The sequence below is a fragment of the Astyanax mexicanus genome, chromosome 11 (assembly GCF_023375975.1).
Source record: "Astyanax mexicanus isolate ESR-SI-001 chromosome 11, AstMex3_surface, whole genome shotgun sequence".
NCBI classification, from domain to species: Eukaryota; Metazoa; Chordata; class Actinopteri; order Characiformes; family Acestrorhamphidae; genus Astyanax; species Astyanax mexicanus.
The window spans coordinates 33,951,672-33,968,506 of record NC_064418.1 but is presented as its reverse complement, the minus strand read 5'-3'; the positions used below and the strand labels follow the sequence as shown (position 1 = coordinate 33,968,506).

The 16,835-nt window shown below is 38.0% G+C and overlaps 1 protein-coding gene across 3 annotated transcripts in view; it reads left to right on the top strand.

The window, feature by feature from the left end:
- LOC103030356 (RNA-binding motif, single-stranded-interacting protein 1) overlaps positions 1–14,986 on the top strand; it is an 83,154-nt gene extending 68,168 nt beyond the window's left edge. For all 3 annotated transcript variants that reach the window (XM_022680025.2, XM_022680026.2, XM_022680028.2), the window contains exons 6-14: positions 1,180–1,259; positions 3,640–3,755; positions 4,186–4,235; positions 5,168–5,255; positions 6,732–6,782; positions 10,142–10,252; positions 11,083–11,157; positions 11,282–11,360; positions 12,110–14,986. In XM_022680025.2, coding sequence (XP_022535746.1) covers positions 1,180–1,259; positions 3,640–3,755; positions 4,186–4,235; positions 5,168–5,255; positions 6,732–6,782; positions 10,142–10,252; positions 11,083–11,157; positions 11,282–11,353 — 643 coding nt within the window. In that variant the 3' untranslated portion in view covers positions 11,354–11,360; positions 12,110–14,986. The remainder of the gene's footprint in view (positions 1–1,179; positions 1,260–3,639; positions 3,756–4,185; positions 4,236–5,167; positions 5,256–6,731; positions 6,783–10,141; positions 10,253–11,082; positions 11,158–11,281; positions 11,361–12,109) is intronic.
- Positions 14,987–16,835: the final 1,849 nt, after the last annotated feature.

Below are 16,835 nucleotides of genomic sequence, written 5' to 3'. Positions count from 1 at the left end.
AAAAAATGGAGACATGATGAAAAACTGTGGTTGTAGGGTGGTCTATGTAGTAGTTTTCTCTTGCATTATGACAGTATGACTCCCTGCTATTTAAATCATATCAGAAATACTGGAATCCCATTTGTATCTAGAAGGGCTGCAACGATTATTCGATATAATTGAAAGTGTCGATTATTTAAAATTGCTGACTACAAATTTTATTGTCGACTAATCGTTATTTTGTAACATTTCTGCATTACACAAAGTGCTGGAGACAGAAGCGCAATGGGAGATGGGTAAATGACTCACTCACACAGTTTACACTCAACTTAGTCTGTGTCTCCAAAAGTGCTTAAACCCAGCAGATTATATATTTACTCACTAAATAATCAGTACTTTCCACATTTAAACAACATTCAGACATTTAAATGCCTTTTAAAGCCCATGTTCAGCTGTTTATATCGTTTTTAGAGGTGGAGGACACAGCCAAAATAATCGTTGACTAATCAAAAACATAATCCTCAGATTAGTCGATTACCAAGATAATCATTAGTTGCAGCCCTAGTATCAAGTGACTGGATTTCCTAGTAACACACCAGTGCAACTCAACTGATGTTGACTGTAACATAGGTCAGATATAGAGAACAATTTAATATATTTTAATATCTCATTTAATATCTACCATTTAACACGTCTGTGCTATTTTATTTTATTTTTTAAATTCCCATTTTCTCCCCAATTTACACAACCAATTACCCAACCCACTCATTAGGACTCCCCCTATCACTAGCGATGCCCCAACACACCAGGAAGGTAAAGACTAGCACATGCCTCCTCCGCCAAGTCAGACAACACCTCACAGTGCGTTCGGAGAAAAACACAGCGACTCGGTTCTGATACATCAGCTCACAGACGTAATGTGCTGAGCGACATCACCCTTTGGAGTGATGTGGGGAGAGAGCGCCATCTACCCACCAGGAGAAAGCAATGCCAATTTTGCTCTCTCATGGCTCCAGTAGCTGTTGGCAACCGGCGATCTCCTGATCATAGTGGCAGCGCTTAGCCTTCTGGACCACTCGGAGCCCCATATTGATCAATCTTGTGTTCTGTCCATTTGTGTGTGTATGTATTAGAGAGAGAGTGAGAGGAAGAGAGAGAGATTTAAAAGTTCAGTAAAGGTTCATTTCCTCTGTTTTGCAGAATGGAGTCCACAGAAAAATGTGACGCTGTTATTTCTCACTTCAATGGAAAGTTTCTCAAGATGCCAGCTGGAGTAATGGGTAAGAAAAACTGAGTGTATTTGTGTGTGTGGTTTGTGTTTGTTTGTTGTTGAACTCATTATTAATTGTATTTGGCTGTTCATTAAGAAGCAACACTTGTTCAGATTTGCCGGGGCAAATTCATTCTCTATTCATTTACCAGCAGTGATTCCCTGCTTTCCAGCAGCCAGGCTTTAGGCTGCGTGTTTCAGACTCAGAGCTGCGCTGCACCTCAGACTAATGTAGACTTGGATTGAAGCAAACACACAGAATAAACAGAAAGAATTGCTGTACTGTAGTCCTAATGCAGGAGAAAGTGCTTATTGATTACTGAATGCAGTTTCTGGTTAACGTTGAAATCAGTGTGTGCGGGTCTCTCTCGCTCTCACCCTTACTCTCTTTCTGTCTCTCTCTCTCGTTCTCCTGCTCTTTCTCATTTCTCATATTCCTCAATCTCCTTTAAGTGCTTCATTCTTTCTTCTTTTGTCTTTTTCTCACTTCCTTTAAATTACAGACTCTTTCATTTGCAACTTTAAAAAAATAAAAAATGCTGGGACAGCATAGGATGCAAATAAAAACGTAGTGTTCCTTACATTTTCTTGGATGGAGATTTGAATGCAAAGAGTATGATCTCTATAAATATCTTGTTTTGTCTGGTCAACTTTATTTAACTTGTTTTTTTTTTATTTAACTTGTTAATATACATCCATTCCTGCATTTCAGACCTGTAAAGCATTTACCACTTTTTAATGTTGCCATTCCTTCTCAAAAAACTTCCAAAAACTAGTAATTTTCCACTGAGGATACCGAGTGATGAAGTGTTTCGTGTTTCATGTGTTATTGTGTCCCATTATTTCTCCAAACACGTCTCAAGGTGTGCGGCAGTACAAGGTCATTGCTGATGCTTTTTAAATTCTCCACACATTCTCTACTGGGGACAGCTCAGGACTGCAGGCAGGCCAGTCCAGTCCAGTCTAGTCTCTTTATAATGTGTGCAGCATGTGGTTTTGAATTGCCTTGTAGAAAAATGCATGAACATCCCTGGAGATGATGCCGTCTTTTGGGCAGCATATGCTGCTGTTCTAAGATCCTAATGTACATTTTTATATTGATGCTACATAACTGAAGTGTAGTTATATGATGTTATACAATGGTGGACCCTGGCTTTTTGACGTTTTGATACTGAAAACAGTCTGGTTGGTTCTTTCTGTCAGCGGTTCTGAGCCCACAGCTTCCGTTCAGTGCATGTCTTCATGGTGAGATGGTCCACCCCAGATATATTCAGAAAGTACAGGGAAGTCAACGCACTTCTGGACATGGATAACATAGGTCTTCTGTTTTGCATATTGAAGTTTTGAAGGTTGTTTTTGAAAGCAACTGATACATAATATACAAATACACAAATCCCTCCCAGTCTTTCTTTGAGGAATCTTGTCTTACTAGTCCTAAACCGACTTTGTCCCAACTAGGGCTGCAACTAATGATTATTTTCCGGATTCGACTAATATGCCGATTATTTTTCTGATTAGTCTGATAGTTACCGATTAACTCTCCATGCCCTTCCATCTCCGCTTGATGTGAGTATGACTACTGTTCCTAGCTTTCTCCATCGCTTCAAAACGATAGAAACAGCAGAATATGAGATTTTAATGTCATCTAAATGTCCAGAAATTTAACAATTAAATGTGGAAAATGCTGATATTTAGTGAGGAAATATGTAATCTGTTGGGTTTGGGCTTTTTTGGAGACGCACATTAATTTACAATTAGTCGACAATGAATGTTTGGAGTCGACAATTTTATAAAAAACGATAAGTCGATAATATCGACTAATCGTTGTAACCCTAGTCCAACTTCATTGGAATGTGCTTCTGGCCTGAAATGCAAAAATTAATGTGTTTTAGCAAATGGAAGGAAATTGGCCAGGCAAAACATGAAATATCAATTTGGGGGGTTATAAATTATGCTTTTTTAATTTTTCTCTCTCTCTTTCTCTCTCTCTCTCTCTTTCTCTCTCACACAGTTTTAGAGTAGGGGTCTCTGTGTTTGGCTCCGATGTTGCCTCCTCTCTCTCTCTCTCACTCTAAGCTTTGTAATTGGATTATTAGACTGAAATAGTCTCCACTGCCCATGATGCCTCTCTGAATAGGGAGGAGGAGGGCAGGGGGGATTATGGGAAGGCCGCTGGAGGGTTAGATGTCTATATTTTTAGTATAGTGTGGAAAAAGTGGACGTTTTGATTGGAGGCAGGCTGTCCCTCAGATGACAGAGAGGACAGTGAAAGTTGAGTAGACAGAATGATGTGTGCTGTGATCTATGTATGTGTCACTCACTTTTTCTCTCTCTCTTTCTCTCTCTCTCTGTTATTTTATTTGGTTCTGTGTCTGTCTCTCCTTCTCCAGCCCCTAGTGAGCCGCTGCTGTGCAAGTTTGCAGATGGAGGGCAGAAGAAGCGACAGAGCCAAAATAAATACGTGCCGAACGGCCGAGCGTGGGCCAGAGATGGAGAGGCCAGACTTGTGAGTGCTCAGTGTGTGTGTGTGTGTGCGTGCGCACGCGTGTGTTTATAAATCCAAATAGTGGATGTCATTGTCACGTTTTGGTCATGTTTTGTATACATTCTATATCAATTTTAAGCTCTATATTAATTTACCTCAAGCTTTCCCTACATGAGTCTGTGTGAGTGTTTGAGTGTGTGTGTGTGTGTGTGTGTGTGTGTGTGTGTGTGTGTGTGTGTGTGTGTGTGTGTGTGATGGTGAGCGAGTGAATACTGATGGATGAGTGAAGCTAAAAGGGTATGTGGGTGTGTGTATGTGTGTGTGAGAGAGAGAGACTGGCAGAAAGGGAGAGTGTGTGGGAGTAAAGGAGAAGGCCGTAAAACGCTGACTGGAATAAGAATCACAGTGGTGGCAAAATATTCATGAGTCTCTCTCTCTCTCTATGTCTCAGGCGGGAATGACGCTCACATATGACCCTACTGCTGCAGCTATGCAGAATGGGTAAGTGGCAGCAGCAGCAACCCACAAACATCTCACCTTTGGGATAAAGGGGATTATAGCCCCAAGAATTAAGATGTTGAGCAGTAGAACAGTACTTTTGGGATGAGAAATAGAGGGTGGGATGATGATCATCCAAAATCCTGACCTCGCTAAGGCTTGTCAAATAATTCTTCTTATTTTCTTCCTTATTTTTCTTCGTTTTGAACATAAAAATGTGTAGACAATATTTGTGGCCAGCTTAAATAACTGCACTGCACTAAAATACTTTATAAATGCTGTTATAAACACAGTTTAATACCGTTATACTGGCAGTAACTGTGTTTTATCAAGCCAAAAGGCTTTTATTGTCATTCCATTTGAGTACACAGTGGAGCAAAAGTATGTTCCTCCAGGACATGCTTCCAACATGGAACAAATAGTGTGATATTGACAACAGAAAGTGCACACACATTGTGCAAATATAGACCTAGAACAGTAAATGAAGCAGATATTAGAGTGAAGAGAAGGCACAATACAGTGCTGACACAGTATTTTCTCAGTTAGTGTGTGAGAGAATAAGGTGTAGAGATATGTAATAGGTATTATGGCATATAGTTAAACGTATAGTTAAATGGCAGCTTATAACTTACGTGAATATAGCAGTTTAGGAGGTATATATATGAGAATATATGGAATTTTGATAGAATACAGTGTTGAAGTTGATATAGTGTAATACAGATAAGTAAGAAAGCACAGCTGTTCTCTCTGTGCGCAGTTTTTGAACCTGCACTGGCTAGATTATGGTCTTTGAACGAGTCTCTTATTTTTAAACATCTCATTTTGGCGTGATTTAATTTTACTTTCCCAAAGCTCAGAATAATTGCTCTTACTGTGGCTGATAATTCCCCTCTCACACGCTCTCTCTCTCCATCTCTCTCTGTTTCTCTCTGCAGGTTTTACCCCAGTCCCTACAGCATTACCAACCGATTGATCCCGCAGACGGCCATGTCACCATACCTCTCCCAAGTGTCCACATACCCGGTACATATCAGCTCAAGCTCTCTTCTCCAGTCAGTGTGTGTGTGTGTGTGTGTGGTCCCTTACTGAAAACGTGCTCGAATTCACAAATAATGTGTGTTTTAGAGTTTGAGGTTTTGGATAATTTCTACATTTATTTAAATCTCTATTTTTGCAGATATCCAATCTCTGTCAACCAATATTGTAAGAATATGGACAATACTTGCATGTCATCAACTAGAATTAGCTACATTTAATCAAATCAATGTGTTTTATAAGTTCATTAGAAACAATAATAAATTAAAATTCTTGTTGCTGAAAGTACCCTGTAATGCTTTAATGAAGGGATAAAAAAACAGCCATATTCATCATATTGGTACTGGACTTACAAATGGAATGTGGCCTCTGCCTTCAACCCATCCATAGACTAAACACACACATACACATTAGTAATTAATCACAGACAGTGAAGTATAGTGAGCACAGGTGCCCGGAGTGGTGGGCAGCCATAGCAGTAGGCGTTTAGGACCCAACAGTTGCATTTTGCTAACCAGTGAGCCACTACTGCCCTAAAATCTTAATGTAAAAGTTTGCTGGTCCATTCAGCATGACAATTGTATGTAAAAAAAGAAAAATGCAAAATTGACATGGAGTTTTTGGGACAGCAATGAGATCTTGAATGTGATTTGTCACAAAGGATCACAATGAAGACATAATGTAATCAAATCATACTTACCTCTTTGTTATCGAGAAAGCTCCAGCCCCTTTCAGAACCCCTTATCAAGATGTGATTAATAGGACTGTACCTACAAGAATTAGTGTGTATTAGGAAAGAAACTACAAATGTGTATTATATACATCTTTGTTTTGTTCCAGTAGATTAGATTAATTAGATTTTTTTCTGTCATTACTTATAATTTGGGCTAATTATGTTCATTTAAATATAAGTGTAAAATACTGAAGATTAATAATGTAGAACTAGTAGTGTAAAATAGAAAATAATAGTTTAATTAGAGTAATATGGAAAAACAGCACTTTAAATGGATACATCAGATTAACTGAACAACAAGTGGTAAAAAAATGGCTTTCCTATCAGAGCCTGGAATAAAGTAATTCACAGCATTAGAGGATTAAAGCATCACCGTCTGACAGTCTATTATCAGTCAGGTCAAAATATCAAACTGATACCAAACCTGTGATGTTGTGCAATTATCTGTGGATAATGGAGGACTGCCTTACATTAGTGAGCATGTATTCATCTACATGCCTCTAGTGTTTACTTCGGTGTGTGTGTGTGTGTGTGTGTGTGTGTGTTTGGTTATGTTTGTGTGATTTTTAACTCTTGATTTTGAACACTGCTTTGTAACAGAGAGAGGGAGGGTCTCATTTTTGCACTGATTAAACCAGTGCGAAAACAATAGTAACTGTCTTTGCATTGTGTGTTCACTTTCTGTGTGTGTGTTTTTGTGTGTGTGTGTTTTTGTGTGTGTGTTATTTTAGGTGCAAAATCCATCCTGGGTCACCCACCAGCCCTACATTATGCAACATCCGGTAAGCCTGAATTTTAAAATACTGTTGTTGTGGTGGTTCTTCATACCGCATACATAAACCATGGTTTAAACTTAACGGGTGTGTTTCTTTGGGGAAAAAAAATATTTTTTAAAATAAGAGTTCGTAGTATGTAATCACTCAAATCATTCACCACGACATTTACTTTGTTGCCTATGAATAAAAAGTTAGGTAAAAAACTGTCCGGATTTTTAAATATACTGTGTTTGTGAAACCTGCAAAAACACATTTACTCATATTAGCGTAGTCGACCTACAGAAATGTAACTTCCCTGATCTAGACTGATTTCTGAATGAGTCACTAGAGGTCAGTCATGTAAAATTAATTAATATAAATAATAATTGCTGATAAAAAGTCACTGGACCGCCACCAGGCCTGTTATGTTGTTATGGTTAGGGGTACAATGAATAGAGTCATAGAAGTGATGGTAAGCAATTGAAACTAATGATGATTGTTAATAATGGTGATAATAATAGTATAAAAGCTAGCAGTAGCTAGATGGCTTGTCTGATAGTGGAAACCATAGGAATCTAATCTTCTCCATTAAGTGGGTCAGGGAGGCAGAAACTAACTCAATAAAAGGTAAAGAAATGTAATTAGATTTATTTTGGATTTATGTGGAACAGACAATATAAATCATTATCAGAGTCTGATAATAATAACGCCTATGGCATGTTTGAATAAAAAAAGAGTGAGCCAGAAGGTAACACAGACATGGGGGCTCTCTGAAACACTGGCATTCATCTGTTCCACTGTCCACAAACCTGAGTGATTTTGTGCAATCAGCAAAAGAACAGCACCAACATCTCAGTTTATCACAGTTCTCTGTTTAACAAAACCCTGAGTCTGTAATGTTTCTTTCTCTAAAGGGAAATATTAATTACCAACTCTAAGTCTAAGCTGAAGTAGTTTTGAGAAGTGTGGACCCACAAAATTGACCTTTAGAGTTTAACAGTTACATTTTTTATGGTCCACCAAACCCACTGGAAGCCTGCAGAGGATCCTTTTTTCACACTGCGTTCTGATTGTGCTCCACTTAAACCTCATTCTAGCTTCTTTTATCTTCCACTGTCGGATCTGTGGTTTTTACTTTGAGTTACAAATTGGTGGAAGAGATTGTGAGACAAGGTGATTTTACTAATGAGTGTAAGAGATATATTCACATCTTCATTCTCAGCAGAATTAATGAGAGAGTGGGTGATGGGGACTGAGACGGAGAGGTTTAGGGTGAAGGAAACAGAAAGAGGGGTGTTGAGAATAAAAGTGGGCTGTCTCTCCCTCGCTTTGAGGCAGGAACAGAAAGGACTCATACAGAGAGTGTGTGCAGGGTCTTCTAGCCTGAGTGGCTCTGAACTTCAGTGCATTAGCACTGCAGCCTTGCTAATGAAGCCCTCACAGCGATGGGCTTCTGTGTACGAGTCTTCAGTGTGCAGCTGAGCTGAAAGCTGGATGGTACTGCTGTAGTTTTAAGTTTTATATACTCTCTATTTACTGAATTTCAAACCCAAAGAACCTGATTACAACTGGTCCATTTCCGTGACTAATATCTGGGATGTATCATGATAAGATTTTGGCCACATTTATTTGCAATTAGTTGTCAAATGTGTCTTTTTGTTATTTGAGCCGTTTCTTATTTTCTGCAAATAAATGCCTTAAATAACAATATTTTTATTTGGAATTTAAAAAATGTTGTCCGTTGTAGTTTATAGAATAAAACAATAATGTTCATTTTACTCAAACATAAACCTATAAATAGCAAAACCAGAGAAACTGATTCAGGAACTGAATCTACTTATTTTTTTCCAGAGCTGTATATGACTGGCTACAGTTTGTTTAACTCATCAGACACAAACATCTAGATTACAAATAACTAATTAACAGTGCTCTTGTTGCAGTGCTGAAAACAAGGCAAGGTTATGGTTTGCTATTACATGGCTCCTTTACACCGTGATCCTTTATTTTGAGGGCAAAACAACAAAGAGGAGTTTTTAATGTCGTAAAGTAAAACCGAAAGTGACTACGGTACTGTTTATACTTGCTTTAACCTGCTGCCACTATACCTGTAAACCCCTATCTCCACCCCCTCAGCATTGAGCAGTAGAGCAGTGTAACTGTGTTTTCTGGAATGATGGGATGGGTTGGGGAGGGATCAGTTAGAATGGTGATCATCCAACATCCAGAGCTTTTTAATTCTCTTGTTCCTGAATGCAGTCAGTGATTCCAATATATGAATATAATAAGTAATAAAACTCTTAAATAATACAATACTGTCACGCCTGATACAAACACTGTAGTTCCTAACTCTATCTTTCCTTTTCCCTTCCCGTCAATATACATGCTTCTCTGCAGAACTACAACCCCCAGCATGCAATGCATGACAATATCACATATTCAGACTCAGCCAATCGCTGCACTTTCTCACACTCATCATCTCCAGCATTCTAGAATTGTTTTCAGCTGTTACTTTTATATTTTACGATAGATAAACCTATTTGTTTGAATTATTTTTCGCGAAGTATTGCCACTGTTTATTCATCGACATATTAAGCGTTTACTTTCTGATTGTATTGCCGTGCATTAATCCTTTTTTCTCGTGTTTGACTAGCCCCTTTGCTCTGTTTTTGTTTTTTTAGACTGTATTTCCGGCTCAGGTTTCTCTTTTGTCTCGCGTTTTGTCTCTGATGTACTGGTTTATTCTTTCTCTGGTTTTGACCACCGCTTGTATTATGACTACACTCTCGTTTTTTGCCCTTAGTATTAAATCCTCATCTATATTTTACTGCAAGCGTCTGTGTTCTGTTTCGTTACAAATACAACAAAAAACAGTCTCTTCAGTGTCTGTAAAAAGCTTTTATAATGCAATGAAAATATACAAAAAGTACTGGTATAGTACGCATTATGTTATTGTCTATTATTGTCTTGTGTTGACCAGAGCAGCATGGTTTCCCGTTTTTGAGTTTCCTGTTAAGATCTCTTCCGCTGGCTCTGAGGGAGCTTTTTTTTTTTTCTCTCGGCACAGTTAAACTTAGTTTGCTCACTGGGGGCTTTAGACACCGCTCTAAAGCTGCTTTGTGAAGACGCCCCTGTTGTAAAGTACACAAAAATATGTGAATTTAAGAGAATAGATTTTCACTATGGACATACTGTATATAGTAGCATATTTTCAGCAGGTTTATGAAGACCCTGGCCTTAAATAGACCCACCCTAAGTAAACTAGAGGCAGCCTTTGTGCTTTAAGAGGAGGAGAGTCTGAAGGGAGGATCCTGTACAGCCAGTCTGAATGCTCCCAGTCTCAGGAATTTGATGTGACGTCTTTTTCTTTCTCTTTGGTTCTTGTGTAGGGAGCTGTAATATCACCCTCTATGGATCCCTCCATGTCACTGCAGCCAACGTCCATGATGAGCCCCCTCACGCAGCAGATGAGTCACCTCTCTCTGGGCAGCACAGGAGCGGTAAGGACGTTCACTTTCCCTTACTTTGACACAAAGCCCAAGTGTTTGCTCTTATTGAAGCACGTAAGCATTTAAAATAGGAAACATGTCATTAAATAGGCATGGTACAGTCCCGTGCTTTAGACACAGACGGAGGTTTTAAACTTGAATATTTGTTGTATTGAAATTGAAATGTAAAATTTCTATAAGTTTATCTGTGTATATTGTGAAGTTGAATTGCATATAGTACTGGGGAAAAAAACTTTCTTAACTTTCAATGGATGTCAGTTATTCAAAAATGTATTAATACATTTTAGAGCATTTCTATATATCTAATTATTGTGTAATTTTGACCATGTGTAAACTGTCATATTGGAATTTTGTCAAAAAAAATTAAAAACAGCACAAAAAAATCTAGTTACAAAGTTTTAGCATGACCACTACAATATGATCTAGTTTTTATACCAATATGCCAATATATCAGACAAAAACAGAATGTTCAATCGGCTCCTAAATATATATATATATATTTTTTTATTTTGTTTTTGACTTGATTTTTTTTTTTTTTAGCTAATTTGATTTGGCCATTTAATTATACATTAAAAAAAGCATTTATCTCAAATTTGCTTTCAATAATCTTGGAATCTTGCTACATTAATTTACATAAAATATTTTTTTTCCTTCCGATGACGTCCTTATGCAGTTGTGGTGAACATTCACGAGTCACAGCTCATTCTTTCTGGAAGGTTACGTTCCCTGCTGAGACAAAAAGTAAAGTTGTTTGTTTAAGGTGTGTAATGTGGTTTTACGAGTCACGCTTGCATTCTTTATGGCTTTTATTTGTGTTGCAGTTCATGCCGGCTAACGCAGTGATGCAGAGCGCGTACATCCCTCAGTACACTCCTATGCAGGCTTCTGCAGTGGAGGTTAGTTGAGTCACACATCTCACACACACACACACAAAACCCTTCCAAAAGAAAGTAGTTTGTGTGCATTGCGAAAGATTGAGTATGTTATAAATCAAATAATACAATGTATTCTGATTTGCAGGAAAACAGTCCACAGCCTCAGGTGGAGTCCTCTGGTGATCATTCTCCCTACACCTACCAACAAAACAAGTGATGAAGAGGTACAGCTTTACAGTTCAAGCACATAAAGCCTCAACTAGGGCTGGGTGATGCAGCAGAAATATTATATCACGATACTTAAGGACAATTTTATGATATTCAATGCATCAAGATATTTTGAAACACAGACAAAAGAGTAAAATATCTGAAACTCTTAGTACAATGATTTTATTCAGAGTTTCCTGACGATCATCAACTTAAACAGAACTTAGTATGCTTTTTAATCCATATTTAATCCATTTAAAAGATGTGGAAGGTTCCTTACATCACTTAGTTTCACTTAAACCAATGAAGTCCCTTAGTGACATATACTGAACAAAATAAGGCATTCAGGTGGTCAGTATTTATAATAATTAATAGTGTATTAATTATAATTATAACATTTACTGCAATAATATAGTCAAACTGGCCATCTCATTTAAAAATGAGGGTGACAAAACAATCTTTGAAAGGTGCTACAGAAGATCCACTTTGATAAAGAACCAGGTTCTTAATGTATGTAAGGACGCTCTCATTGGTAGCAGGAGTGATGTGTACAAGGTAGAACGCAACCCACGCCTTGCTAAGCCCCGCCCCAACATACTTGTCTGTCTTATATTGAGTGTGTGTATATATATATATATATAAATTGCATGTGTATAATTGTGTTTTTCTCATTTAAAACTGTTCCTATCTAGTTGTATGCTAAAACTTCAGCTAGTGAAGTTAACTGAAAGGTAATTGATTTGTATCTGTCTTTGTGCTTGTTTAGGTCCCTCCGCTCTCAGGAGACAGCGAGGGGAATCTGCTTCAACAATCATGCTTCCTCTGATGGATTAAGCTCGACCGTTCAATCGGCGTTTGCACAGGTTCTACAATGAGTTTTCCTCTGTTTTAATACAACTATTCAGACTATTTTTGGTATAAGTTCTATGAGGTGCAAATAAAATATTAAGTTCATCAAAGGATGCTAGCTATCGACGAAGAAAAACGGGGGAAAAAAAATAATTTTAAAAAGTTTTATTTTAATAGAAAGAACGTTTATTTTTACCAAGGAATCAAGTCACATGGGTACAAGAACTCAAAGGATCATGTGACTAGACGTGCATGGTAGCAGAGGTGTCCATTGTTAATATTTTTTTATGATTTCAGATTTGTGTGTGTGTTTTTTTTCTTCTTCTTCTTCTTGCTTTTATTTTCTTTGTACTGAACATTTTGTTGTTTGAAGAGATTTATCGGCCGGACATCCTGAGAAAGATGTGTGTTTTTTTTTTGTGCTTGCAGTGTGAGTGTTGCTATGGTGAAGTGTTACATGTTTTCTCTTGTACAGTGTGTTTTGTCCTTTTGATCTAGAATGATCTCTCTCTCTCTCTCTGTCTCTCTTTCTCATACGATTTGCCTTAAATTCTTTCCATACAGCTGTACAGGTAGCCTCCAGCAGAGGCTGAACCAGAGAAAGAGACATAAAAAAAATCAGCTAAGGCCTTGTAAATCAGCTGAATAGGGCTTTTCTTAGGATCTAGCTAATGAAATTCGCTTTGCCTAGTTTAGGTGTTTTTGCTTTTTACTGATCTTCATAGAGCTTTTAGAATAGAAAATGTGTTGAGTGATAAATGGTGATTGAGTTTAAATACGATGTAATGTTTTTGTAATCGGAGAGATAAAGCCTCCGGTTGTTTGAATGTGGTAGAAATTCTGCTGAATGAACACATTTTTAAATTGCCTTTTAGATTAAAGAAGAAAAACGCTGTTGTAGTTTAGCTGAACATGAACGTGTGGGTTGGGGGAGAGTGGTCTGACCAAGTCGTTGAGTTTTCCTTTTAATTTTTTGTTTTGTTCTTGAGGGGTGGGGGGTTATGTGGTCAGGCTCTCTGACAGAATTTAATTGTCTTTTTAAAAGTATGCTTATGATTTCTTTCAGTTTTGATGTTTTGATGCAGACAGACGTGTTTTGTGATTGTGTACAGATGAATTCAACTTTTAGCGGGAGTTCAGTGGAGGTTTCTAGATGAGATTGATTTTTCTGCAGATTTTCGTTTGTCTAGCTCTTTTTTTTTAACTAGGAAGCAAACAGAACTTGGCACTTTCAATCAAAAGTTTACTTCACCAAAGACAGTGAGCTAGAAAACCGATATAAAGAAACGGATACGATAATATCATCATCTTCTCCCTGGGCAGGATACAATTCTAAGACTTTTTACTGGACTAGACTGCAATTTCGAGAATGTGCCTTTTTTGTATATATGCATCCAGCTGTCTTTAGTTGTTGTCAAGGTTTGGACACGTGCATGAAGGAAGATTCTGATCCAACAAGTGCCACAAACATCACTACAGAGCACACGAAACTGAAATACGAAACTAGAACACGCAAAAAGGAGACGTTTGAAACTATGAACTGAGCAGCACAGTGATATATCTCTGCTAGGGTAATTTTCAGCATCTTTTTCTTTATTATTGTTTTTGTTTTCTTTTAAAATCACAATAGGCTTTAATTTAGGCTTTATTAGGTTGTCTTCCAACAGACTGTGTTTTGAACTGGTGGTCCTATCGACCAATTATCTACCTCAGAGTTGCGTTCTCCTCTGTTTTGATTGGCCGGGCTAGCAGGTTCAGCCCGCCCCCTCCAGACCAAACGGCTAGCTCTGGAGCTGCCCGCATATACACACTTGTTTTCTTTCAGGTTGTTTTTAAAAATACTTTTGATTTTATTTCCTTCAAAACCAATTTTTTAAATGACGTTATTGTAAGGATAGATGTGCGTTGAACGTGATTTAGTCTTGTCTAGGCATTCAGTTTCATAGTTTCAAAAGCAAAACACTGCTGCTTTAATCACAGGATGTTCCGATAGTCGACAAAAGACAGAAGGAGAGAAATAAAGAGAAAGAGAAAAATCCAAACTGAAAGTTGTGGTATTTCTAGGATCTGTGTTCCTGAGACATCGCTACTGTTCAGTCCCAGTCCAGACTTTCAGCAGCACAAACCTTGCAGCTCTGCTCTGCTCTGCTGTGTGCGTATGTGTGTGTGTGTGTGTGTGTGTGTGTGATGTCTGAGACTGTATGATAGATTTCATGTGTGGGCAGAGTTTGAAGCATGCTTGAGGTGTGTATGTTCATGTGTGTGAGTGTGTGTGAATGAGTGGGTGGGCAGAGATTGAAGGATCCTTGACGTTTGTGTGTGTTGCGAGTGTGAGGCTGGAGACTGAAGAATGCATGAGCACGAGTCTTGTGTGGGCAACGCTGCTAGTAACACCTGAACCAAGTGCCAATGTATAGCTGGATGAAAGAGAGGGAGATGGATAGAATCGCTCATGAACATGAAACATCGCATACTAGACAGCCATTAAGTTATGAAAAAAAGTAATAATTTATGAACAGAGAAGTTTTGTACAGACTGTTTGAAGAAATAAAAAAAAAAGTTTTTCATAGAGATATCTATATGAGAGTTATTTTTATTTTGTTTGTTTGTTTTACATGTGCCACAAACTTGCCTGTGGTAATTTGTCCGGTTAAAGAGAGACCTTCCTCTGTATTTCTTTTTTTTTTCTGTGGTGTTTGTCAAAGCCAAAAAAACTTATTTTTTTCATTAGATTGTTCCTTAAGCTTTATTTCTGTTCATTTCTTTGAATTTTTTGAATAAAAACTTAAATTTGGACGGTTGTCTAACCTTTTTTTCTGTTCAAATCAAATCAAGCAGAAGCAGGCCTTAAATTTCAGGCTCACTTTGGAAGTCATTGCAGAAATGTGCTTAATTGTGCCTTTCCAGTTTCCACTGATTAAACACAAACTGCCTCAAACTTTCAACCCTTCAAGGTAATAATAGCTCAAAAGGTTACACTGGAATGGGATTAAAATCACAAAAATGCAAAAAAAAAAGCACAAGACTAAACAAAAAGCAAGATCAAACCAAACAAGATTATCTCTTATTTCCCACAGTACACTAGAGGGCAGTGTTGCTATGACAGACAGTATTTATAGTGCATTTAACTGAGAGCAATGCTCTCCAGTGTTTTCCAGTGTCTTTCCCCTAAGGTCCTCCCGCACGTCAGGGTTGTTAACACCATTACCCTGTTTGTTAGTTAACTGGAGAGATGATTCAGGTGTGACTGAGCCGAGATATCATGCTGATGCTCAGGGAATGTGAAAAGGAAACAGCATAAAAAAGGAATTATACAAAATCTCTTTTTTCATTCCTAAATAAAATTCTTATATCTAAAAAAAAAAGTTGAAGAACCTTTTCAGAAAAAAAACTAACTGCTTGAGTAGAACAAGAAAAGACAGTTTCCCAGACAGGAATTAAGCCTACGTAAACTCACAATTCCCTTTCAATAGCAAATCTACATTCAAAATGCTGCTTAGTCCCTGTCTACAAAACTGCCCCAAACCTACTTAAGTACTAAGTAACAAACTAATATAACTGCAATGAATCTTCTAAATACATTCAGCAAAAGTGTCCAGGCAAGATGTTTCATTTCTGGGCCTGAATCCTTCATCTTTGGCATCCAACATTATTCAGCATTTCATCTGAAATATTTTAGTAAGACTGTTCTTCTGTATTTTTTTTTTTTTTGTCAAAAAATCTAATGATAAAATAAAAAAACATAAAGCAAGTGTTTAACTAGTGCTGGGCTGTATGGGCAAAAATGCATATCACTGTATTTTTCAAGATTCTGGTGGTTTCATGGTATATCAATATTTTTATTATGTTTTTTTATTATTATGTTTTTTTGTTTTTTGTTTCTTGCCCGGCAGGACAGAGCTAGACCAGCGTTTGACTCTTCTTTGACGGTTCTGTTCCGCACGGCGCTCCGCAGCGCCCTCTAATGGTATGGTGGTATGAGAGAAACACATACCAGTTAAAGTTCACCCCGCGGTATACCGAATAAACCGTTATACCGCCCAGCGCTATGCTCAACATAAAAGCAGTGTGTTTTGTGTTTAGAGCACTGGGTTATAGGGGCAGGGCCATTTTAAGGCATTTGGGAGCCCCAAGCAAAACGGACCCCAGCGCACAGCATCATCTCAAACAAACCCCCACTCCCACCCGTACCACACGCAACACCACCGGACCACGGCAAAAAAAACACCTCGCCCAAAGCCTTCAGGAACCCCAGCACATACTGTGCAAAACTTTATCAAATACTGTCAAATATATAGGATAGGTTGAGGTTTTGATGTGAGGTGTGTTCTTTCCATGATATGAAAGTGAAACTAATGCCAGTTGCATTGACTGTCACAGAATTTAAACAGCCTCTCACACAGTTTTTTGTTGCATTCAATTCATAGCCAGTCGTTGTCTGGGAGCCCCAGGCAATTGCTTGGTTTGCCTGTCCTGTTGCAACAGGCCTGTATATGGCACAGGGTTTTGGGTTCAATAATTGGGTTCACCAAGCTTTATGATGTGTAGGCTATGTGAGTGTTTACTGTACAGAAATGCCTAATATTTGTGAGACATTGCAAATATGTGATATATATTAAATAAAGGCATGTAAATGTATGATA